General features: G+C 40.6%; 1 protein-coding gene across 3 annotated transcripts in view; it reads right to left on the bottom strand.

The window, feature by feature from the left end:
* Window positions 1-27,250, bottom strand: part of LSAMP (limbic system associated membrane protein) — a 660,813-nt gene that overhangs the window by 30,675 nt on the left and 602,888 nt on the right. For 2 of the 3 annotated variants that reach the window (XM_059164016.1, XM_059164017.1), the window contains exons 4-7: window positions 19,483-19,617; window positions 10,027-10,147; window positions 9,386-9,534; window positions 2,353-2,388 (exon numbers count right to left, since the gene is read on the bottom strand). In XM_059164016.1, the coding sequence (XP_059019999.1) occupies window positions 2,353-2,388; window positions 9,386-9,534; window positions 10,027-10,147; window positions 19,483-19,617 (441 nt within the window). The remainder of the gene's footprint in view (window positions 1-2,352; window positions 2,389-9,385; window positions 9,535-10,026; window positions 10,148-19,482; window positions 19,618-27,250) is intronic. The other variant, XM_059164018.1, reaches the window with a different exon arrangement.

Genomic DNA, 27,250 nt, shown 5'->3' with positions numbered 1-27,250 from the left:
GTTTATCCCCAGTCAGCTTGATGAGCCATGTAGAGTGGGGTTGGGGGTGGGGAGACCCTCCAATGAAAGATATTAACAGTGAAGCAGCTGAAATTAAACATGCATTTCTGTTACTGGAACAGAGGAGGGGAAGTTCTCTCTTTTTATGATGGGGGGATGGAAAAGGACCTTTGCATCAACCAACTGTTTATAGACACCTCAGGCACTGCATGGTAGACACGTCGTTTTTTACCTAGATGATGACAATATATGGTATTTAGTTAAATGAAGGTGTTTTGTCCTATAGATACGACCAAAGTGAGGTAGGCATGCTTTTCATAGACATTTTGGTATTCCAGTGGCACTATAAAAAGAGTTAAGGATCCTATATGTTAATATTTGTTCCCATGGAAAACTGCATTTCACATGGATTGCCATCTTGATTGGACAGAAGAAAAAAAAAGGATTTGATTTCTACAAAGTTAAAGTCCTTGTAAGAAACAGGGGATTTAAGAGGGCATTATCTTTCTCTCTCAGCCTCACACATCAGCTATCCCAAGTCTCCATGAACAGCTTTTCAATTTCTACCAGCAGAAGCCCGAAGTATTAGTAGTGAGATAAACTACAGTCTCTATATTGGATCTAAAGAAGCTATCTACAGTCTATCTACAACGTCAAATCAAACCCGGGTCATTCTCCAATCAACAATTCAGTGTGTGGGAAAAAAGATCAAGTTCAATAAAATCCAACGTGCTCCATTCCAGGTCCAGACTGTTTTTCAATATCCAACAGCTGTCCTTTGTGAATCGTGACTGACTTCATTTTGTTCCATGTTATATACATCATAAAGCATGATCAGATAAATATGTGAGTTTGTGGCTGCAGAACTGCTCTCACAAAGGCACAGTGACAATGTTTCAAGCTCATCTTGGATGGAGCATGACCTCTTTGAAAATGTTATCCATTGGGACACATGTGTATGTGTGTGTTTGTCACGTCAAGATATCTGCAAGATGGCAACATGATAAAATGGTGTCAATCTTTGCAGCAAAACTAGAAGATAAATGTCTTAAAATAATTGTGGCATGTCAGGAATTCAAAATGGGATATTTTCCACGAACATGAAGTTTCATGTCAAGTCTAAAAAACAGGCACATTTTAAGTCTTATTTTTAGTATCTGGGATAAGAAACAGATTTCATTAATGTTTCAGGGAACAATTTTATTCAAGAGAGTTCTAAAAATAGTTTGGACCCTTCTTAAAATTTAAGAATAACTTTTTTTATTAAGCTGTCTAGTTGATCCTTGAAACCTTGCAATCCTCATTGCAAATATAATTAAAATAAGTTTGCATATATGTGAATACATACATATGCAAAACATCACGTTATTGACACTGAACATCTTCACCGAATTCTGGCCTAATTTTTAGTTTGGGTGAGTGTTAATGATACATGATCCGTGTTCAAACTTATAAAACAGCAGCTTTCTACCTTTAATTCTCAGCACACTTCCTTTACAGTGTATACAATAATCTTGTTTAATTGGATTTATTTTTTCCACACTAGGCCCCGCATGGCCTACTCTCCATTTTTTCTCAGGTCTTTGAGCGTTATTTGCAAATCACTTTTCTGGAATTTGATTTCAATGGTAGGTTGGTTTCATTTCAGAGTTTTTTGTATTGTTTTAATTTTATTTGCCAATTTGCCTTTAAATAGCCTCAAGCTAGAAGGCTGGGGCTGTAACTTGCATCTAAATGTGATGTAGGAGGCAAAATTTAATTTGAGTGTGTGGAAAGTTTTATGAAAAGGAATACAGAATGACTACCTTATTTTTTCATTTGAGTTTTCTAAAATAGGCATGGTTAAAAGGAAAGGCCCTCAGATTAGCCAAGATTTTCAGAAAAATGAACGTCCTTGTAACATGGCTGAGTTCAAACTTTGACAGCACTAGATAAATTCATTTCTACAATTCCAAGGACTTCAGATTCAGATTGTATAAGTCTCCAAATGTGAGGGTGGCCAGTTGGAGGATTCGTATTTTTATGAGCTGCAGAACGTAACTGGCTGTGTTCCAAATATGTGAGTCCACAGTCACCTGTCATACATACTAATTGAAGAGAAAATTGCTTTCTGAGTTTGGCGTCATCTCGCCAGCAACTGACCAACTTAAGTCAGATGACAGGTCTGTTAGAGGCCTATCAGCTGGTGTGGGGACAATGGATGGACTCTCTTTTGAAGGTTTAAAGAAAAAAAAAAAGATTTCTATTGTATGTGAATTTTGTGAATCTGTGTCCCCCGGTTTGTGTTGTGCACATTATAGATGATGGAGAATGACCCAGCAACAGAACTACAGTCATAAAAATCATACTGACCTTGAATGGGATGGGGGATTGTGGGTGAAACACGTTCTATAGGGGAAAAATAGTAAGCATCATGGAGAGTTTATATAGATCTGTATTTGTATCTCTTTCTATATATATCTTACTCATGTTCAGCTACTCAGATAATTACAAAACAGAAGAATTTCCAAGCTTATAGGATTATATCTCCCGTGAAGCATTTGTCTGTTCTTCCTGCCAACACCAAAGTATCAGAGAGCTATTAGTAAAATTTTAAATCTAAAGCCTTTAAAAAAAATTAGCTAGAGTAGGAAACAACATTTATTGTGGCAATCCTATACACGGGATCCTACCCTACAGTGAAAAAACTCAACTACCAAAATTACAAGTTTTTTGGAGGGCTGGGTTGAAGGTATATAAATTAGTCATGATCACATTCAGTCATGCAACTTCGTCCTGGTTCTGGTCTCTTTAACTCATGAGAGATGGACCCATGATAGCTAAGGACACTTTTCCCCTCCCTGAGTCCTACAGCTCCTATCAGTTTTAGCCACGTATGTAGAAAATTTATTTTGGGTAATACTAATTCAACTTTTCCCTCAGGTATTTCTTCGATTCTAACACCAGTGCAAGGGTAATGCCAAGGAAATAAGTAAATTGACATGACAATTTTATTTTGTCTCTTGTGGTAATACAACCTCTTGTGATAATACAATCTCACCTGAGATTTGATCAACCAACCAAATTTACTTGATGATATACCCTGTTGAGTAAGAAAAGTCATTCTTTTTTTAAAAATTATTTATTTATTTATTTAAGAAAAAGCATTCTTTTGAACACTTGAACTTGAGCTTACGTGTCACTCACAGACCCATCCGTAAGCTACTGATCATAAATTGATGCTGCAAGCAGAGCTCAGACTTGAAGATATCCCCTATTTATCTTATCAAAACCCTAGGTTTAACTCGAAATCCTCCTCTGAGGCTCTTTCAGAGAGCGAGAATGGTGTATTAGGGGTCACATGCATTCCTCGCTGCCCAGAAACCCTATAGGGCAACATAATTAGCCTGCACTTTATATCCCTCTTAGCTGTTTGGTTAAATAAGGACTAATGATAAATTGAAATCAACAAAAATCAAGATAATATTCAAATTTGATCTGCCTGCCATCTCGCTCCGTCAGTTTAGGAAGAGTAGATTTTGCCTGGAATTTGGACACTCAGTACATCGGGATGCCAAGAAAACCCGGTCTCCTTGCGGAAGGAGCTTTTCTCTAGCTTGGCTGAAAGGTGTAGCTTAAACGCCAAAGTTTCCTAAGTGCATTAAGATGGAACAGGTCAATAATAGCACAGTGAACAATTGTGTCTTAGTTACACAAGTGTCAAATAGAAAAATGGTTTAAGCCTCCACTGGTTACTTGGTATTAAGTTTCCAGCTTTGAAAATAAATAGCTAAACTGCCTTCAGCATTTATGGAGCAGCTGGAGACTACTGTCCCATACGATACTCTATCTACTGTATTTTATTTTTATTATTACTATTATTATTCAGACTGTTTAAATGATTCAGCTTAATATTTTCTCATCACAGTGTTCACAGCTGGGTAAATGCACTCTGCCCTCATTTCCACAAGACCATTTATATCCCTGAAATCATCTCACTCACCCTCCTCTCATCGCCCTCTCAATGGTTTCTCAGCTTGTTACCATCATCTTAGCTCCACCCTAATTCTCCTCATCTCAGCCCTACCACGCCCCACTGGTTACTCTCACCCTCTAACTCCATCTTACTTACTCCTTTAGATGCTTCCCCACCCCAGCTTTTTGTCCTTATTCTTCTGTCATCGCTCTGCTGCATTTTATAATTCATGCCCAGGGTTTGTGGGCTCTTGGAAGAGTGTAATGGGAAGCGAGATCACTTAAAATGAAAAAGAAATTCTTCAACGTTTGAAACTCAGAAGTAGTGGAGGGTAGGAACTTAGCTGCTATGTGCTTTGTCTTTGAGCTACTAACATTTGGGGAAGTCAGCCGAGCTTAGCAGGTAATTGGAAGTTTCTTAGGAACAGAGCCCTAAGATTGACCCCAGAAACATATGTTGTGGCTCTTAGTTAAGACCCTTAACTCTGATCATCGGTTTCTTGTCTGTTAAGAGTGTGTGTGTGTCTGTGTGTGTGTGTATGTGTGTGATTGGTTGATTCTGCTGGGACACCATGAGATAAATGGGGCATTAACACTTACGAAGAACCTCTGAATTAAAAGCACTTGAATGACAAAGGCTGGAGTTGATGATAAGGTGTATATATGGAGGTAATTTATTAACTGAGATATGATTTTCTTTTCTTTTTCAATGGGTATTGCGGATGTTCTGTAAACTTTTTGGAAGTCAGCACATTCCACACCTATTTCTGAAACTAAATTATGTCCAAATGCCCATCTATTTCTTATTGTAGCCACAGAGAGCCCTTGTAAAAAGTTTGCCGCCAGTCCTTTCAAACCACATGTGGTAGTGTTCCAGTAGCGGCTCACATTGTTTTATTATGTGTATGTGGCATCCAGACATAGCTGGTTAAGAGGCTTTGCCAAGTCTTAACTAGCATCATCAAGTGGTATATATTTAAACCCTGAACCCCTGAGGTGATAACTTAAATGGTTTCTAAACAAGTAGGGGAAGCCCTCATTTTAAGGGCTTCCTCCAGTGCTGGGTTGCTTAGGTAATACTGGAAATTTAATCAAGTATAGGCTTACAAGTTAATGATCTTCTAAAATTCAAAAGAAAATTTGAAAACCTCCTACACACTGATGTGGTATGGCTCAGTGTAGATTTCTCTGCATTTTTATTTTTTTGTACTTATAGCTTCAAAATGCCTTCCCAACCACACATTTCTCTAAAGCAGAGGGTAATTGATTAGGAGGAGTGTCCGTTAACATATGGGAATATTCCCGTCCTGAGGTCAAGCCCTGATCACTAGGCTGGAATATTAGTTAGGAATCTCCGTGTGCCAAAGATAAATCAACAGTCTAACTAATCTAGGGGACCCGTGTTGGTGGGAGTTAATGGAAATGAAATGGGAGGTGACCCACAGAGTCTGAGGTGGGAAAGGATGTGACAATATTTAGTACTGGGAAGACCTTGATCAGTGAAAAAAGGGAGAAAGAAATTATCTATCTCCTCACTTCCAAATTACAAAAGATACATTTCCTAACATTTTCTCCACATACACAAGCTTAGGTAACATATTGATCTGGAGCCTGGATTTTGGAAACAGATTACTCGTTTAAATCCCAGCAGCTTTACTTAGCTGCTCTAGTTGCTTAACCTCTTTGTGTAGTGGAGAAGTAGGAGTCCCTACTAGGACCTACGATGAAATGAGATCATGTATGTTAAGTGTTTGGCGCAGGTGCAGAGCACCTTGTAAGAACTGACTTGATCAGGAGTGACCACATTAAATTCATCACCTTATCCTTCCTCCCTATCCATTGTGTTAAAAGTAACTCAACATAAGCATGGAAACAAGATAGGTTTCCTTTGTGGGTGCATGGTAGTCCTCAGTGTGGAAACAAAATCTGTGATGTTCCATGTGCTGGAGATGGACCTTCTCTTGGCATCAACAGAAAACTTCCTCCATGTGGTGCATATCCCCACAGCTGAGGAGGACTAAGGAGCTGAATCTTTGCTGGTACACACTGTACTGTTGGACTAATGTGTTCAGAAAAATTACACAATGTAATGCTTTTCCCAGGATGGAGAAAAATATATAAAGTTGGATATGATACAGCTTGAGGTAGTACAGTTCTCGGTAAAACAATGCTGGAATGTGTGGAGAAGGAAACAAAGGAAAAAGGAGTGCTTCCACTGGCTTAGGAAAAAATTACTGTGAATACAATGTATTCTTGCACTTTCATTTAATTACTTTGACCCTTCTGGAGAGCAATATTTGAATAGACAGTGGAGGACAAGAAGAATCCGTGACCACAAACTGACCCTGCGTAAAAAGTCAGCACATGTCACTGAGGTGGACACTGGAAATGTGCTGACACCCCTGTGAAGATGGATAATCACGAACTCTGTCGGGGCTCTGGCCCTCCAGTTTTCCTGGCTACCTCCTTCTGGCTGGCAGCAGCTCACCAGCTGCCTCATCTGCTCTGGACCAGCTGGGTCAGCACAGCTCCCCGCTACCCACACAGTACTCTCTGTCAGGGCTGTGGTAGCCGCCCCTCCCAAGCATCTCTCCCCTTCTGACTCTGTTCTGTGGAAAAGTACCGCCACCAGCAGTGTCTTCCTTCTTCCCATTCAACCCATCTACTTTGAGTCCACGTAATGGGCAATCTGTTCACTTAGGTACTTCCTTCCCCCCCTTCTTCCCTCCTTTCCCACCTCCTCCCACCCTCTTCCTCTCTCTTTCTCTCTTGCCTGTGTGACTAGAGTTCCATAGAGCTGTATTCCCAAGGATTCAGCTATCGTGGCTGTCACAAGGGGCCTCCCTGTCGTCACAGTGAGGTAGGCATGGTGGAAGTGCCCTTTCGGTTGGTTAAGAAGTGCAGCTTCCCCCTTAACATGTCCATATTTGGGTCTTGGGTCTAAGAAAGAGGGCAGGAGTTCCACTCATTTTCATCATGATGCCTCTGAAACTTTCCCATACGGTGGGAAACCAGTTACAAACCCAATGCTGATGCATGTGCTGCCCAATGCAGAGTTGATGCCTAAGAAGGCTGCTCTGCAGAGGGCAGTGTGGACCCAAGGGGAAACAGTGTCCCTTTAATTATGGTGCTGTGCACTTCCCTATCATATAATTTCAGGTGAGCTCTGTGAAGTCACAATGTGATTTTGATACACTTGCCCAAGTCTGTGATTCTCAGCTTACACACAGAGATTCTGTAAGATTCTTGGCATTTCTTAATTTTATGGGTGGGTCCTTTAAGTGGACTTTTATGACTAGGGCGATGGTATTGGACTTTTATGACTAATCCATGGCTGGAGATTACCCTTCATCACCACCAGCACACTAGCGGTAGGTATCTCCATTATCTCTGACCTAGCCCACCCTTCCATCCTCCTCCACCGTCCTCTCTCTGTCTATAGGTGTCATTTTACTATTTGCAATATATTAGCATACTTCTTCTGGGTGGGATACAAGGAAAAATGCTTTAATGCAAATTATAGTTGTTCACTTTCTCTAACCTAACGGTTCCACTTTCTGTATGAAACCTCTTAGTGTCCCTACAGAACCTCTTAGTAAGTGTATGTCGTTCTACTTCAGCAGCTTATGTTAGATACGTCAGAATCTCGGATGCAGAGTGGAGGCTTTTCCCCCCTGTTTATGGAATCCCTGATGCCAAGAATGAAACAAGTAACTACATTTCTTAATAAATACCTTCTCAATTGTCTTGAGGTATTGGTGTCTCTAGCCGAAGTAAAGAACACTACTGATGTTTGGTCTTTGGAGACAAGTAAACAGGGATATGAATTTTAAACTTTGTATTAAAATTCCTATGATTTTAAACTTCAAGAGTTTGTATGACTGTATGCCATCAAACAGTGATAGGTTGAAGTCAACACGAGTTTTAGGTGAGAAACTGAAGCCCAGATTTAGAATAGTTTGTGGTGGTTGTTTTTTATAAGCAGAGTTGGATCTTGAACAGTTATAAAATGGCTTTACTACTTCATCTCAAGAGAACTTTCACTTAAATTGATTTTTATTCTAAAAAATATATATATATATATATATATATATATATATATATATATATGAGCCTACAAGAAAAAAATATATATAAATAAAATATATATATATATTTTCTTGTAGGCTCATCTAAATCAGATAAAGCAAGATGGAAACATCTCTCCTGGTCGTAGTATTTCTAGCTTTTCCAACTGAACATGTGCAGGAAAAAAAAAAATTCCTTGTGGTTTGTTATTCCAAAATCATAATAGTAAAAGGTGAAAGATTTATGCGATCTGAAGAGAAACGAGAGTATCCAAAATAATAATAGTAAAGCTTTTGGACTATCTCTTAGTCAAATGAACTTTCTGGCCCATTTGTTTGTTTTACTCTCTCTGATAAACATTTTCCTATTCCAAATTCCATTTTCTTACTCCCGAGTTTTGTGATCAGCTGAATGGGACTGATCTCTAGAGAACTATGTAAAAATAAGAGATTACTAATGGAACTGTAGACTTGCTTTCCTATTCCAAATGTGTCATCTTCTCCTAATCTCACCCATCATCCTTCTGTTTCTCAGGGGGCATTTGTGTCTATGCTCATAGCTTCAGGGCCAGCAAGGGAGGGGGTCAGATAGCTGACGTAACAGCTACTACAGAGTCAGGCTCTGACGTGGGCTCTCCTACGAATACCAGGAAGTTAAAACAACTGAGTCCTCTTCAGTTGGCCTTAGGATCTTCTCTGGTCTTTGGAAATGCTCCTCTCTCCTACGATTTTATCTCTTCCAAAAATATGTCAGGTACGTAGTGTTTCCTGCTGTCGTATAGAAATCTTTCTGCAGCCATTTTTCTTCCTTTAGATTTTGTATCATGTTTTAATCATTCACTCCATCATTTCTCCTGTGTTGTTAGAAATACACTTTCTTTTCCTAGCCTCTCCCTTCTCCCGGCACCTTACCCAGACTCATGGAATTTTTCTTCCTCAATCACTCTTACTAGGGCCATTTTTTAACTGCCATCCATGTTCCAGGATCTTACATCACCTCTGTTCCTTAGGGAGATTTCTGTTCTTTGAATATTCTTATAGTTAACCAACCGGGGGGAAAATAAAACAAAACAGAATTTTTTTAAAAAGTTGAAAAACAACAACAGCGACAACAAAAAACCACAAAGTAGTTATCAAAAGTAAGCCAGGAGATGGAGAGAGAAATTATTTCATTTGTAAATCCTGCCTCATGCATAGGGATGAAGGGCCTGTGTTTTTGTTTCAGTGACTACATTCTTGTTTTTGTGCAAGTTTACCTTTAATAGGTAACATAGATGATAAGGTAAGTCAATGATATTCGAGTTTTCCACTGGAGAACTAGTTGACTTGTTCTGGTGAGTCAGGCCCTACTTTGGCATACTTACTGAAAAGGACTAGGCTGGCATTGGTGACCCCCAGATTGTTGGCAGCCACGCAGGTATAGTTGCCATAGTGCTCCTCAGTGACGTTGGTCACCGTCAGGGAGGACTGGCCCTCCGTGCTCTTAATCTCAAGGCCATTAGCGCTGTTTATCCTGAGTTCAAACACAGAAGAGTAAAAAGAAACACTGATGAAGACTTGGTGCAGTAACCCCTTTTTCATCATGATACTGGCGGACTTAGAAAGAAATGTAATAGTTAGAGCTTGTGGTTTCCTGCTCAATTCCTTATTTTAATCATGCAACCCCATATCATCAGAATCAATGTCCACTGACAGAGAAAACTCTGGAATGGATGAGTTTATCGGGCTTTGGTTTCTGCTACAGGTAAGAAAGACATGCAGGTCTTTCTAGGAAAGTTAGGAAAACTTTCTGGGAAACAACACATTAAGCACCTACCTCCCTCTTTGCATGTAACCTGAATGCCTTGGGGCTTTGGGTTAAGAACTACAGGCCCCAAAGCACTTAATACAGAGATGAGAAAAAGAAGAGTTTAATAGTGTTAACCCACATCATGACAGAGGAACTTGGTTCTGTCCCCAAGATCACCTGTTGGAGCGATGGGGGCCCTGCTCATTTGGAACATACCTGGTGTCATCCCGGTACCACTCAAAGTCAGGAGCAGGCACTGCCGAGGCCTCACATTTGAGTGAAGCTTTCCTCCCTGTGGTGGCTTCGTTGCTCTTGGATTCTGTGATAGTGGGAGGATCTGTAGAAAAGACAGGCACACTGTTGACACTAGAGTCAGAGGGTGCTGCCGAATTTCCCTGCTAGACGGACTCAGAAAAGATGGTCTGATCTGAGAACTGCACGAAAGGAATCGTCTTCAAGCCTCATTTACATGAATTTTGTGATCAGTTGAATGGCACTGATCACTAGAAAATGAAATAAAAATAAGGGATGATTAATGAAACCATAGACTTGTTTTACTTAAATGGGATACTTAATAGGGTTTTATGGCGATGGAATTTAGGATTTCTTTCCCTACTCCCATAGACTATCAATTGTTTCAAGCATAGATTATAATATTTAGGTGTTTTTTTCTTTTCATAAATTCAGAGGTGATACCAAAGGACTTGGGATTTTAAATGTCTAATTTGAACAATTTTTCTTTCTCATCATTATTATTATCACCATTATTGTTATAGTTTGAGATGGTAGTAAGAAGTCTGGTCAAAGCGATAGAGGATTAAAGTTCTCCCAACATAAGTTCAGCCTGATAATCATTGCAGAGATTCAGAAAAACAAACTAGTGTTAGATGCTGACCTCTTTTTTCTAAGTGTTTCCTTATTGCTAGGACCCAAGTAAATTGTGCTTTTGTGTGTGAGTGTGCAGTTGAAGTGTACCCTGGCGCAGAGAAGCCTGCCTGGTGTGTCAGTTTTCTGTGTTGGTGGGCAGTTGTACACTTGATATGTTCTGCTTAGAGTTGGGTCTACAAAGTTGTAGCAGCCTTGAAATGAGCTCAGAAACACATCTTATATTCTAATTTGCCATGATTCTTTAAAAAAATCTTACAGAGGATGGAACAAGTGTTTACAGGTCCGGACGGCTGAGCTGGGTGGTAGATACAAGCTCTTGCCTTGATGATGCTGTATTTGTACAGGTTATGGACCTTCAAGGAGAAAAGGACATTTCCGTCCAAAGGTCATTTGGCAGGAAATGGCAAGTTGGCTCTTTCACAAGTCAAAAATAGACCCAAACAGTCTATTTAGATTTTGTAGAGGAGAAAGCTTATTTAGGGAAATTAGCAAAATAAACTCTAGTACACAAAATTCATTTAAATCTCTGCTCTTCAGCACTTGGTCTGGCTCACTCAGTTTTGATTTTTATTTTCATACACAAAACTGTTTTCCAAGTTCCCTGCCTATAGAAGACTCGGATCTTATTTTTTTTTTAAAGATTTTATTTATTTATTTGACACAGAGAGAGATCACAAGTAGGCAGAGAGACAGACAGAGAGAGATGAGGAGAAGCAGTCTCCCTGCTGAGCAGAAAGCCCGATGTGGGACTCGATTCTAGGCCCCTGGGATCATGACCTGAGCTGAAGGCAGAGGCTTAACCCACTGAGCCACCCAGGCGCCCTCTGATCTTAGTTTAAAAGGACACACAAAACCATGAGGTTTGCAGTTTTCTCTTCCATTTCATTTTTATATCAGCTTGGACATCTTGAAATTACTGCCAGAGACAGGAGGAGTTAAAGCACATTTGGATAAGCATCACTAGCCATATGTAGACAGATGTGCCAAAGTGGGTGGTGGAAATGGCTGTTTTATTTTAGACCCATCTACTCATTTTTTTTTTAATATTTTATTTATTTATTTGACAGACAGAGATCACAGATAGGCAGAGAGACAGGCATAGAGAGAAGGGGGAAGCAGGCTCCCTGCTGAGCAGAGAGCCTGACGTGGGGCTTGATCGCAGGACCCTGAGATCATGACCTGAGTGAAGGCAGAGGCTTAACCCACTGAGCCACCCAGGCGCCCCCCATCTACTCATTTTTGTAAAGACACAAAGAAGTAGCCAGATGAGTGGAAAGAACCCTGGATTGGAAGCTAGGAGTCCTGGAATTTAATTTCAGTTTGGTTGCGTGGACCTCCCATCACACAGTTTATCTTACTGAGCCTTGGTTTTATTACCTATAAAGTAAGGGAACCACACTTTAATGACCTCTACTAACCCTTCCAGCTTTAAAAACAAAAAACAACAACAAAAAATCCAAAAAACAATTCTAGTCAAAACTGCCCATCATTCACAAATGGGCAGTTGGTATCATTATGACCCAGGTGTATGTTCATACCCATAACTCATTTAACCCTTAAATTATTAACTTTTAAAATTACAGTTTATTTATCTGTTCCATGAGTTAGGAGTCAGGATTAACAGTCAGAAACAGGAAACCTGAGGTCAGATTTTGACTCTTCTCTTAAACAGAACTATGGCCTGCCCAAGTGTCTACACCAGTTTGAACTTTTTCTTTCTCTTCTTTTGAAAGAATGAGTTAGCTTTAAATGATCTCCAAGGTTCCATTTAAAATTCTTTCATTTGGTGATTTGCTGTATGGATCATTAGAACACATTAGTTCTAAAGATCATGGAATAATTGGTGGTAGTGGTGCTGGTGGGGGAGGTATTTGTATAGAGATGGGGCACTGAACAGAGGTTAAGAGCTTGGATTTAATGTTTGATAGACATGAGCTCAAATCCAGGCTCTATACCTCACTGTCCTTCCTCATTACAGAAGATCATGCTTTGTCCAGAGTCACTTTGCCTCACCTTCCTCAAATGAGGATGCTGGAACCAGAGGCAGGGAGGTCCACTTGGAGAGTACTGAAGGAACCCAAGATAGCCCGCACTAGGTTTGTGATAAAGGGGATGGAAGGGAAAGGACAGAATTGAAATTGAGAGATATGAAGCCTCAGAATTGACAAGAATAGACATGAAGGATAAGGGAAAGAAGGAGCAATGTCAGGTTTCTGGGTTGGGGATTTAATCCATTGTGAAAAGATCTGTAAGCAGAGAAATGGATGATCATGAACAAATACTAGTTTCCCATTCCTTACCTCTTCACTGTAGTAGGTTCAGAAGCTGCCAATGAATCCACAATATGTAGCATGCTGGCCAAAGAGATAATCTTGTTTGTGATTCTACTGATTTGTTTAATTTCTCAATGTGTAAAAGGAGTTTTAACCAGTGTTTGTGAGTTTCTGAAGCCACATGGTTATGAATGACAAACCCTTAATGATGCCTACCTTTTTGCTAAACCAGCCCTAACCTGGGTCTGACTCCATACTTTCCATCACTTCCACCTCTGACACTCATGTCTGTGGCAACTCAACATAATAAGGCCATGGAACATGGCCCCCAGCCCCTCCACCATGGGATGAGGAATCCATCTTGTGGGAGAGTTCTTCCTCACTCTGGATGTTTCCTTCTATGTGGTGGGAGCTTATTTAGTATACCTCCTTGTTCTGAGACTCACAAGGAAGGAATTATTTTGACTGAAAAGTCTGGAAAGAATAAATGAGATTTCTTTGGCCCATCTCTTTCCTTGCTTCCTTTTGGGACCAACCTTCTGGCAGGGAACAGAGGTTCTCCTCTGCTTCTCCACACTAAACTCTTATTCGGGCCCTCTCCTTCCTGCTCTCAGGTGAGTAGGCTCTCTCTCCTTCCTGCCCCATTTCAAGGCTGCCATGATTGGAGAGATAAGTCCCCCACACTAAGTACCACTGCTAACCATCTTGATCTCTAATAATGGGGGCAATTGGGTCTCTCATACATCTCCTTTACTTATTTCTCCATTAGTGTAAACCTGAATACCTATGTAGTAAGTTACTTACTAGCTCCTCAGAGACACCAGGATTGTAAAGGTGATAGCAAATTAGGGTGTATTAATTTGAGGATAGGATGACACTGGTCAATTACAAAGGCCAAACACTTGCTTCTCTCCTTGAAAATCTAGGATGTTTCTCCTACCAAGGTAAATTCACAGATAATGATAAATGTACAAAGAAGTCATTGTTTCTAATATTCCTCAGATGACACAATGGTGCAGTTCTGTTCACTCATGGCTTATTGGAATGAACATTTCAAAATTCATTTGTAATGAATTTTGTATAGGTGAGGCTAAGAAAAATTATTACAAATCACATTGCAGCATGCCTAGTATAGTCAAAATAATAGATGTCCCTGCTCAAAATATTGTTATAATAAAAATGTAGCTTAATAAAAATTCTGCAGAGTTCATTGTTATTCTTTATGTGACTTTGGAATAGCCTACAATTTTCAAAAGACTCTTCCAGTCTTTATTACTTCAAAATATTAATAAGGACTTTCTTCCTCTAAAATCACCAACAACAAGAGTTTTTCAATTGGAATGAATAGGATAACAGTGACAGTAGCCTAGCAAACAAAACATCATTCTTTCAATCATCCTAATTTTTGGAATAATAATATAAAAGAAAAAAATTCTTAATAAAGGTCTCAACTTGTGCGCATTTACCATGTGTTAGCACTCTACTAGGCTTTTGGTATTCTTTTCATCCAAATAATAGCTTTTGGACATAAGGCTTATTAACCCTAGTTTATGAATGAGAAGACAGACCTACACAGGGTTAAAAACTTTTCCAAGTTCACATAGCCAGCATTTGATGGAGTCTAGATCTGAACCCATGTTTTGAAGCCTATGCTCTGAACCTCTCCGGGCTTCCATTTCAATGAGCTCCTTTAAAAAGAAATGAATTCCTAATAGGGACAAATAGCCAGTTAGGGGAACATGTTGGTAGCTTAAAATATAAATGTTCTTCTATTACTAAAAGGTATCAAAAATGGCACAGCATGCAGTGACTTAAGGGGTATAAACCCGCATTAGAAATCAGGAGTTGTGGGCTCAGTTTCTGCCTGTGCCACTTAGGTTGTCATCACCCAGGGGTGACATGTTGATCTCCTGGGGTCCCCCACCTATAAATGGTGTTGATGACCCTTGTGATCTGTCTCACAGGTTTGATGTAAAGATCGAAAGAAATCATGTATATGAGAGCATGTTTAACACCTGAAGTGATTACTTTTATTATTATTATTGCTATCATTTGATATTTATTACTTGTATTTCTATTATTCACATGGTGTTTTGTAAGGAAAGAGGGCTGTGGAGTTAGACCTGAGTTAGAATCCCAACTCTTCTTACCACTCACAAGTTCTTTGATTTTATGGCCAAGAATGCTTATATTCTCTGAGCTCTGTTTGTGTCCTCTCTGTAAGAGGGATGATTTGATTATCTTTTGGGATTAGTGTGCAGTGATGCACCAACAGAGCAGGGGCAGAGAATAGAGGCAATAAGAAAGGTACTATCTTTAGAGAATTTAGAAATAATAATAAAATGAACTCAAAGTAATCTTTTTTTTTTTTTAATCACTATGTCCCAGAAATAGTAAACTTAACATAGTAAATAATGTCAGTGATAAAGTAAATACCTCCCTGCTGGGGTAGTTCAGGCCCAATACACCTCCCTCCTTGGTTAGCCACTGTCAATGTCATGATTACAGTGACTCATACAAAATCTCTAGCACAGTCTTGGTACTCTGAAGGAATTCAGAAAATCATGGTTCTTGTTCACGTTGCAAAGTTATGGTAAGATTGTAATAACTTTGGATGCATACTATTTTCTCTGGGGGTCCCATAATGGAGTCATAAGCATGAGGACATGTCTTTACTGACACCATGCCAAATATAAGAATAAACTAGAGGTTGGCATGGAGAATGCATAGCTGTAGTTGTGAATATCCAGAGAAAGTAGCCAGTCTGGTTCCATAATGAGCAGTCATTTTCCTGAAATCTCATCATTAGGTGATTTTTGGATCAAAGCACTGAGTTAAATGCAGTTAAAATGTATATATATATATATATATATATATATATATATGAAACAAAGGATGTCTCCAGTCCCAGTGGTAAATTCTATGGTAACTAACCTCTGCCTCCTCTCGTAAATGGCTATCAAAGGTTAAGGGTGAGCCTTAGAAATGCCAGCATTCATGCCCCACTCCCCATCTGTGTTGAGTTCATTAGTTCTAGACATCAGTGTGGAGGCAGAGCTGAGTTCACATGGAGACAAGGAGAGGGGGAAAGAAGTTATAGCTTGGTAGTGTGAACCTAGTTGGAGACATCATTGTGGGAAGGTGGAAAGCAGGAATCTTAGCTGGTTAATGGTATGGAGGGAAGTCTTGAGAAGTGGGGGCAGCTTTGGAGAAGTATTTCTGCAGAAATAGGAAGAGTTCAGTGTAAGGAGAATCCAAATAAACTTAACAGTCTGCATTTATTGAACGTTGACTATGCACTAGATATGATCCTCAGGATACTGGGCCACTAAGATGAGGTAAACCCATAAGCAGCCACTTTTAATCCACTGTGAGAAGTGAAATTGAGGTAATCTGTCAGAAAGGACAGTTGTCTCTAGGGATGGTACCTGGAAGAAATAAGCAGCTGTGCTGTAAGACACAAGAAACTAGAAGTCCTGTCTATTGTGCTAGGAATAAGCTTATTTAGTTGAAGAGATTTCAAGTCAATAATTTAGCTTCTGTAAACTCCAGGACCTCTCACGACTTAGAAAATAGATGTTGCATGTCAAATGGCTATATGCAATGCTGAAGAAGGATTATCCAAGAGAAATAAAAAGGAGAGGCCGTAGAATCCAGCTTGTGAGGTAAACAGGGGAAACTGTTATGTCTACATCTTTTACTTACTGCTCTAACTTCTCAGTGTCCAGCAACAAATATCTGTTGGCAACTGAGTAAATGAATCAATGAAATGCTCGTAGGAGAAAATTACCAGCATTAGAACTTTTTTTTTTTTTTTCCAGTGGTACTCAGGGTCTGTTTCATTACAATAAGCTATTTAGTCATTATTTATCTTAGCCATCCTGGTCCCTGAACTAATTCCAGACCCTGAGTTTTGAAAAGGAAGAGGAATCACTTTAAATAATGTGACACTTTCACAATACATAGGCTTAGATGAAGTGATACAGGTAATACCGGGTATTTCTTGGTAGGAACAAGTTTTGCTAGCCAGACCTGGTTCTGTAATTCAATCCCGGAGACTTTATCTACTTAATACAACTACATTTAAATAGGACAAATTGCATGAACAGTACAACAAGTACATGGCTAGTTGTTCTAATGTGATACAAACCCAGCTGATGAAGTGCTGGTTAAAAAAAGGTGACATGAGTTTGGAGAAATGTGAAGAGGGCAGACCTTACCTGTGAGATTTTTACCTACTCACTCAGTCAACATTCACTGAGCAATTTTTATAAGGTCAGGTATGTGCTAGGTGCTGCTGGTTAGGGCATCCATTCTGTATGTTTAACTAAGCTCATTATAAAACTCTGTGTAATTTATTGTTAGACATCTCAGAATCTTGAGGTTCTGTCTATATTCTTCCATGGTTCACTCATCACTAGGAAAAGCTCACATCTTCATAAAAGCTTTTTCTTAAAAATTATCAGTATTTTCTTCTGCTCTAAGTTACACTGTGGGGACAGTCAAGAAGGAGCAATGTCAGACTAATTGCGCTAATAATAATAGGGCCCGGGCGTCTGGCTTTGATCTTGGGAACCATCTGCAATGCAGACCACTTTGATGTTTCACACAATGGAAGCATAAATATTTTCTATGTGCTCCATGATTGGACTTTCCGAAATCTAATTAAGATGAAGGTCAATTAAGAGAAAAGGAAATTTTAACTCTAAAAGTCAGAGAAGAGGTGGAGGAGGACCGCATGGCTGTGTGTACATAAAAGAACCTAACTAACCTCATTATAAACTTATATAAACACCCACAGAAATTGCCTTTCATGTGAAAAAAAAAAGATCCTAAAGCATTTTATAACACTGAGATCATTAATGTGTCTTTGAAACACACCCAGCACTGAAAAAGAATAGTAATACTGGCATTTCAAAACTCTATTCCTAAAAAAAAAATCGCAGGCAGCTACAGGATAAAAGCACTTCAGAGCTCATCAAATGTATCCCTTGCTTCTTGGAAATGATTGCCATAAGTATCTATGGCAGAGTCCTATGTACTGGATTCTTCTAGGGGTGGGGTGAAGAAGATTTCACTGTCTCAGAAGGCTGCAAGGTTAAAGCAGGGCAACGAGAATGGAGCAGCCTGGCATAGACCAGGTCACTTTAGGCAGGTTTCCTCAGCTCTCTATGCCTCAGTTTCCAAATTCATAAAGTCGAACTGATGATGTTTATCTCATGCGTTGATAACCATGAGATAACCAACGCATCTCATGTAAAAATTAAATACAATTCCATTAGTCCAGTGCTGCACATCGTAGGCACTAAGAATTGAAAATGCCTTCTCTTCCTCTTCCTCCTGAGAATGCTGGCTTTAGAATCAAATGGGCCAGAATCTGAATCCACTTTCTTATACTTGCTTCCACATTGGAAAGTCAATTTTACTTCCTTGGGCTTCAGAGTCTTAAACCCTAAAATGGAGTCAATTCTATCTACCATGACAGTGAATTTATATAGAATCACTGGTATATAGGTGACTTCACGGAGGGCTTAAAATAATGGAAAGTAACTCATCATGGTCTAAGCTATATTTTCAAACATGGGTTAATGTGTTTGTGCATGTGTCTTTGTGTGCCTATATACATGCATGTATGTGTGTTATATGTGCAGATGTATGTATGGGTGTGTAGGGTATGTGTGTATGTCTGTGTGTGTGCACCAAATGCATAGGAACTATAAGGATGTTCCTTTGTCCCTGTCACTAACCATGATTGTGTGATGAGGGAACTTGAATTTGAATGATGTGAAAAGTCACTCCGAACTGAACAGGGTAAACGAATTCTCTTTATTCCTTTGCTGGGTGACATACATCATATGGATCCGCCCCCGCCCCCTGTCTTTTTGAACTACATCTAAGGATCCTTTCATCTGGGAAGTTCAAAGTATGCCCATTACCTATGCATCTTAGTGAAATCTTCGTCTCTAATGCCCATACTTTGGGACAAATAGATAACCAAACTAATTTATCAGGTATCCCTTGTAGCTGTCAGGGACATCGGATACCTGACCACAGTGACTTAAATTTGTTCTCAAGGCCGATTAGTTAAATAGCAGAGGAAGGGTTATTGCATTCTGATAAACAATGCAATAAGAGAAATTCCAGTTGAAGCAGAATTGAATTGTTTCTTTTTCCAAAGTGGTGTGACCTTGTTCTCCACAAAGACCAAAATAGTGATTGCCAGAAATGCTAGGGCTGTCTGATCATGTTTTCTTAATTCTGTTGTCCCAGTAAAAGACAGATTGCATTGTTAAATGCATTATGGTTTATATTTAGAGTTGGTAGAGTTGATTTCTCTCATTCAAGGGCCAAGTCCTGTCCTTGGATGTGTCCAATGTATAAATGTGCATCCCTGACCCGAGGAGCATCTGCTTGAAATGCAATGTTCCTTTGCTAATGGGATCTTTAGAGCTTGCCTGTGGTGGAGGTGGGCCCTGGGCACACAGCACCTGCTGGCTTTTGCCATACTCACAGTTCACGGTGACCTTCACTTGTCTGACATCCGCCGAGGAGACTTCGTTGGCAGCTTTGCACTCATATTTGCCCGACTGCTCCCTGGTGATGCCAAGAATTTCCAGATATTCTTCTTCTCCTTCAAACTCTCTCCCTGAAAAACAGAGATTTGCATGGTTGTTTTTTAAGTTTCAAATATGCAATAGGACACCTATGTTTTCTTTACAGAAGCAGTAAATGCCCATGACTTTTTAATAATTTGACAATGAGCTTGTCTGAGGTCAGGTCCCACAGAAGCAGACCCCAAGACAAAAAGTCACGTGAATGTGATCACAGAAGGAACATTCTCGGGAAAACCCATGAGGGGAGTGGAAAAATGGGACCTGGAAGAGGAAGAAGCCAAGAGAGGGTGCAGGTCACATCCCTCAGAGAGTAACTTGGTTTAATCCATCAGGGAGGTCTGGGGAGTGCACATATCCCACTCAAACTTGTCCTGACTGAGTGTTCAAGAAGCTGAAGTGTTTATGCATCTACACCCATTAGTCACTGGCTAAGGGCTCAGAACATGTGGGAATTGGACACAGAGTTGTAATGGTTCAGAGGGGCTACTGTCAAAGCTCTATTAAATACACCATGCTATTAAATACACCATGTGGCAAAGCACACTTCTGACCAAAGTTGTTGTTAGGAAAAGTGGTTTCCTTTTGAGAAACTCAGTCTTCTCCCTCAGATTATGTGGAATTCTGTTTACAAAGGTCATGTTCAAGACCCCGTCTTGCAGCTATGGTTTCCGTGCTCGGTGTCAAACTACTTCGTCACTGAGACTTTCATTCAGGCCAGGATCCAGATCCACAAGGAGGTGCTGCTGATGCTGTGCTTTGTGACCGACTGTGGTAGGGAGCTCAGTATCTCTGGCTTCATCAGTTGGTATTAGGGCTCTGGAGGTCCTTTTTGGAAAGTTCCATGAAGTTGGATGTGTCCATTTAGTAATGAATTTAGTCATGGAATTTCAAGGCAGGCAGGCTTGTTTAATTCCCCTCCGGTGGAGTATAATTGACTAAAAAACTTTCTTCTTGGAGAGGGATGGGGGTAGGAAGAGAAGGAATAGGAAGCGGGAAGAGAGGAAAAGGAACCAAGGGAAAAGAAGGTGAAAGGGGAAGGGGGACTGATCAGGGGAGGAGCTTGGCCAGAAAGGCCTCCTGACTTTAACTCCAGCTAAACTGAACCCTGTTTACACCAAATTACAAAACCCCATTGTTGTTGGGTTAGGCTAAAGCAGCTGGGAAGGGTGCAAAAGGACACAGTCCTGTCCCGTGAAGAAATCTTGCTCTTGGTCATCCCACACTAAATGGTACCAATTAATAGCTTGACTCAAATGCCACAAGCTGTTTTCCTTTTCTGGAAATTCCCCAATGGCCAAATCAACATAGCAGACAGCTAGCACAGAGACATATTCACTGTCTAAATATGTCAGCCAAGCCTGTTAACTAGGATCCCAATAGAACACAGGGCCTCTTTGATAACATCCTATAACACAACTGTCAGGACTGTTCCAAGCTTCAAGTATCCTGTCAGTTGTCATTATCACTAGTGTTGAGGAAATATACGATCCTAACAATAAAAGGCAGTAGTTATATAGAATTATCTGGTACTCGAGTCCTGCACATTATCTAACACATGTTTCTACTGAAAATGCTTAAGAATAAGTCTATTAAGGAAATAGCTGCCTATTATCTATCAAAGATTAATTTTTTTCCTCTGTCTGTGTTTTCACCTGTTTTCTTCTCTACATTCAGGGAAGCAGCCAGACCTGACTTCACATATCACAGAAGGAGAATGCAGTAGGAAAGAAAACAGAAATCTTAGGAAGTGTACTAGTCCACTGTATTGGATGAGCTGGGAAGAATTTGGGCTTAAAGGAAAAAAAAAAATTCTTTCCTGCATACTTGCAGCTGTGGATGGAGAGCTGTGTCAACTAATTGATGCTAGAATCTTATGGCTAAATGCAAATACCGTGAAGACAAATGGCAATGTTGACAACTCCAGGCCAAAATAGGTGTAAACTCATTAAAAAATCTGGAGTGCATGGGCGCCTGGGTGGCTCACTGGGTTAAGTGTCTGCCTTGGGCTCAGGTCATGGTCTCAGGGTCCTGGGATTGAGTCCTGAATCAAATCAGGTTCCCTGTTCAGTGGGGAACCTGCTTCTCTCTCTTGCCTCCCCCCATTGTGTGCCCTCTCTCTCTCTCTTGCGAAAATAAATAAATAAAATCTTTTAAAAAAATCTGGAGAGCAGAGGTGGAATTGATAGTAAGACAACATTACTGATTTTAATAATAATGGTGGATTGTAATAAAATAAGAGTTTGGTTCAGTTAGTAAAGTGTCTATTAGTTGGTTAGTCTGGTTCTGTTAGTTAGCTAGTTAGTTAGTTCGGTTCAGTTAGTTAAGTGGCTCAGTTAGCTAAGTGCTTGACTCTTGGTTTCTGCGCAGTCTTGATCTCAGGGTCATGAGATGGAGCCCACAGCAGGTTCCATGCTGAGCCCCCCCCTGCCCCTCTGTCACCCCTCCCCCTGTTTGTGTACTTTCCCTCTTAATTAAAAAAAAAAGAAATCTTAAAAAAAAGAAGAAGAAGAAGAAGAAGAAGAAGGGTTCAGAATGATATCTGAATGGTGTAGGATTTCTGCCTTGCTGGGACCCCACACCCATCAACCTCATTCCTGGGTAGGTCCTGAGATGTCAGTGAAAGAGAGAACCAATGCAGTCTTCTTAGAGATGGTCAACAATGCTGAATTCTTTTTGACTCACATAACATACCTAGAAATGGTGGGTAGTGAATCCCTACCTTGCATTTAGAATTTCTAAAGAATATGAACCTGTTCCAGGAGAGGGAGGATGACTCTTGGCAGTATGAATTAAGGCAGTTTGGGAAGATGATAAACCTATGAGGGTACACACTCAGATGAACTAGAGAAAATAAAGTGGCGTTTATTGGGTTTTTGGACCTGGGATTCTTACACGCTAATATAGGTATTAATAATCCCGCTTTTTCTGGTAAGCTGATAATAAAACAGAGCGTCATGGGATGAGTTTTTAATTCCACATGTCCAGGAAAAATCTCCCCCAATACCACTGAAAGACAAAGGGGAGTTTCTCTTACGTGCCCCATCCATAAGGCGGGAAGATCATTTTGCTTCTCTTGCTCCCTTGTTCCCCAGCACACATGTTCAGAGCTGTTTCAGTAGACTGGGGAGTCTCAGTGTACAAACAAAATACAGGTAAGAGAAGATAGATGGTCTTCCTCCATCCATTGATAAGAATTTAAAGTATTAAACAACACCTCTGGGCCTTTCTTGTCATTCTTCCTTTGTCTTTTGGATCCTTCAGTCCTTCAGTTGAAACTCTTATTCTTCCTGGCCCTTCTTTTTAATGTTGTTGTTGTTATTATTATTCCTACTCTTGAGAGAGAGCAGGAGCATGGGGAGGGGCAGAGGGAAAGGGCGAGAGAGACTCTTAAGCAGGCTCTACACCCAGCACAGATCCCGACTTTGGGCTCCATCCCAGAACCCTGAGATCATGACCTAAGTTGAAATCAAAAGTTCCACGCTTAACCGACTGAGCCATCCAGAGTCCCATGGCACTTCTTGATGGTCTATTTTTCTTACACCCGCAGGGACTCGGCCCACAACACATTATCTGTCCTACTTCCCTTGAGCATTTCTTATTAAGCCACAGTGATCTGAGAGGAAATGGGAGCTTTTCTGTTGCACAGGGTTTGGCACAGATTAGTTTGTTGAGTTAGCTGAACTAAATTAAGAGACACAAATAGAAACTAGAGTCAGATTCAAGACATCATATAACTCAAGAGACTGAAGTATTGAAAGGTGGCTCGGTAATTCTCTAAGAGAAGCTAGTGTATCAGTCCCACTCCTTTCGATGATCCTCACAGAGCACGTTTTCACTGGGGGAGAAAGAGTGTGCCGAGTCCTCTGCTGTTGAAAAGCTACACAGGGCATCTCTGGCTGTGCCCTGAGGGTGTATTTGCTGTGTGTAGTTATTTCACAAAAGGGTGTGGCGAGGGAACCTGGGTGTCTCAGTCACTTATGTATCTACCTTCAGCTTAGGTCATGATCCCAGGGTCCTGGGATTGAGTCCGGCATTGGGCTCCCTGCTCAGTGGAGCCTGCTTCTCCCTTTACCCCTGCTCCCTGCTTGTGCTCTCTCTCAAATAAATAAATAAAATCTTAAAAAAAAAAAAAAAAAAGTGTGGCAATACCAACAGAGCCCTTGAGTAGAAACAGTCACCATGACACACCTTTTATCTGATCAAGTGCAAGTTTTTGTTCAAAGGATGGAGTACATGTTGTTCACCTTGAGTCAGAACTCTTTTTTTTGTTGTTGTTTTGTTTTAAAGATTTTATTATTTATTTGACAGAAAGAAAGATCACAAGTAGGCAGAGATGCAGGCAGAGAGAGAGGGGGAAGCAGGCTCCCTGCTGAGCAGAGAGCCCGATGCAGGGCTCTATCCCAGGACCTTGAGACCATGACCTCCCAGGACCCTGAGATCATGACCTGAGCAGAAGGCAGAGGCTTAATCCACTGAGCCACCCAGGCGCCCCTTGAGTCAGAATTCTAAAATGGGCTCAGATCCTCTTGTTCCTTTCCCTTTACCCCCGCCCCCAACCATATCTGTCCCCCTCAGGGCACTTCCTCCTCCTTTCTTTCAGTTCGCTCTGACTAGCTGCTCTCAACCCAAGGGTCCTGCTGCCATTTCCCTCTACTCTCAACCTCAAGAAGGCTTTCGGGTCAGAGCGTGACACTTGACCTCTTGCAAAGTTCTCCAGCTGAACACAGCCCTCTGGCTACAACGTGGGCTCTTCTCTTGTTCCTGTTATTTTCTGCTCTGGCATAAATGTTTACTTGAAATGCAAATTTCAATATTTTGGTATTTTAAACATCTCAACCTATTTCCACAAGCCTGCTCACGTCGCCGAGTGTTGTATTTATTCTGGGATCTGGCGTTTAGTTTAAATCTCCCTCTGTTTAATGTGCTTTTGTGTCTCCTGGCAATTTTCAGCTACCGGGCTAAATAACGGCTCGTCCTCCTCGATGGGTGCGCCTTTCAAACTCCTGCACATAATTAGCATATTCCCTCGTAGTCACTGTTTACTCAAATTGTACATATTAGTTCTTTTAATATTTCTTCATAAGTCAGAAAGAAGGGCCTAGAGCTAACGGCGAGAGGAAAGTGTTCTCTTCTGTGTTCCCTAATGTAGAAGCAAATCAGCCAGGAATCACGCCAATTAAAGTATGCCTGGTGCCAGCGTCTTAGCAGCTTCGGAATATTGTGCTTTGGTGAAACTTGGGGAGTTCACATCCAAAACGTTGATTGATGCAGATTTCCAAGGTCAACCAGGCATTTGGAAGCACGTGGCCACTTGAAATGAAATACATTTCCCTGGCACTGCTTTCCTGCTTCTCCCTTTCTCTCTTCCCTCCCTCTCTCCCCACCCCACCTTCCCCTTCCCACAGATACACGTGCATGCGGACAAATAACAATTTATTCACATTTAACCATTCACTTGAACTTTTAGGAAATAGCATGCAAATTCACTAATACCCAAAAATTTGCTTACTAAACAGAACAGGCCTATTCTTGACAATTCCCCAGAGAGGACAACAAAGTGCCCTATTTGAGATAAAAACAAAACAAAACAGAAAAAGACTACTATCCTAATAGTCATCATGACATCTTTCTTTATCTTTATTTGAGGTATGGGAAATGGCCTTTAGAAAACCTGCTAAAATTTGAGCATTTTACGACTTGCAAAAAGTCATAAATGAATCTTTGAATTTCAAAGATTCAAACATGCTAGGAAAGGGAGAAATCACTTTTCCTCCCTCTTCTGAGAAATCTTAGCACAACATCTCTGCAGATCATTCTTCCACAGAAAGAAATGGGATTGACATTCTCTTTACTCTCCTAAATTTGAGTATTTACAAGTAGATGTGAACAGATTAGCTTTAACACAAACACACATACAGATTAATGAAAAGCAAAGGAATGGAGCTTGTATTGTAAGGTACATGTGTGCTCGAATGTGTGTGTTTGCGTGGGCCTGTGATTGGAAAGAAGAGTGAACAGGGCGAGCAAAAGCAAGCTATGAACTTCTACCTCTAAAAATAAAAGAAAAAAGGATTGCAAATCAGTGATGCCATTTGAAGTTTTCTGTGCTAACTTCAAATGCTGTAACAAGTTTCTGTTCTTACAATACGTTTCATGTCTTTTTTTTTTTTTTTCCTAAGGACATACTCACATGTTCCTGTCTTTGCTTCCTTCCCCCCCCCTTTTTTTTTTTTTTTGCACATCACGTTCTATACAAACATGCTAAAAAAATGGAAGGGAGGAAAAAAAAAACCACAAGAAATCTAAAAAGAAATATGCCTTCGATGGGGTTCTGTTTATATTTCCAGCCATGTCTCCCTCTAGACCCTTTGAAGTTTTGTTTCTCAGCTTCACAACCCAGCTGAGAGATCCTTTAGCATTTGACAGTGTTTCTGACCAAAGGTTGAAACAGCTTCTCATCCCCACCTCTCACCACCCATCATGGGAGGATTGAGGGGGCTGGTAAATGATCCATGACTTTAAGAAGACAGGGGTGGGGGCAGACACACTCGTCAGAAGCAGCAATCATAAGAGAATAAGGGGACACCGGGAGGAGCACTGCATTGAAGACATACAGTGATGATACAATAGAGATGATTTTTTAAAAATATTTTATTTATTTATTTCACAGACAGAGATCACAAGTCAGACAGAGATCACAAGTAGGCAGAGAGGCAGGCAGAGAGAGAGGGGGAAGCAGGCTTCCTGCAGAGCAGATCCCAGGACCCTGGGATCACGACCTGAGCCCAAGGCAGAGGCTTTAACCCACTGAGCCACCCAGGCACCCCCAATAGGGATGATTTTAAGGAAGAGTTGGAGGATGGCAATGAAAGAGACAGCTCTCTAGAGAACGAGGTATTTGACTATTGAGATATTTGAGCTACATGGAAGGGAAGGGGTTGGTTGCCCTGGTGTAGAAATATTCCCCCTTTGAATAGGAAGACACAACAGGGTGTGGATTATGCAGATTGGCCCCATGCCTTCGGCAGCCCCAAAGGGTGTAGTTAGTACCCAGAAACCAGAGGCAAGCACAATGCCAGGAAAGATTCACAACTGGCTTTGGCTCTATGAATGAGTGTGAGCCAAATGAAGAAGAACGCCCTGGCATTATTTTTTCTTGGCATCCAGAGAGACCCAATTCATTATGGATTGCATTTTTTGCTTTCACATACAAAAAAACCAGCTAGTTGACAGTTTGAGCTCAGCATCCAACCGGAAGCCACCATCTACACATCCTTTTTATTCCTGGGGCGTGACATTGTGTAATTGTACTCCTACTTAACCATTACCTCCTATTTCATGTCAGTTTTTAGAAACTGTTCTGCCCTTCTAAATGCTAGGCTTGAAATTAGGATTCCCTATGTTCCATTTTTTTTTTTTTTATGAGGGGAATTGTATTGATAATAGCAAATCTTCCATTGTAGGGTCCACATCTGGTTTTGCTCATCATTGTACCCCTCCCAGCAGGGTATGCAGCACAACGTTGGATGCTGGGGTGCTCCAGAAATATTGCAGAGTGACTGTCGACAGAGCTAGCACTTAATAAACATTTACGAGGCACAGGGCTAGGTGGCTCAGATATTATCTCATTTAATTCACAATACTGTGTTCCAGTGCTTACCGATG

The sequence above is a fragment of the Mustela lutreola genome, chromosome 2, assembly GCF_030435805.1.
Source record: "Mustela lutreola isolate mMusLut2 chromosome 2, mMusLut2.pri, whole genome shotgun sequence".
In the NCBI taxonomy this organism is placed as follows: Eukaryota; Metazoa; Chordata; class Mammalia; order Carnivora; family Mustelidae; genus Mustela; species Mustela lutreola.
The sequence above is the reverse complement of the archived record's forward strand: the minus strand, read 5'-3'. Positions and strand labels throughout refer to the sequence as shown.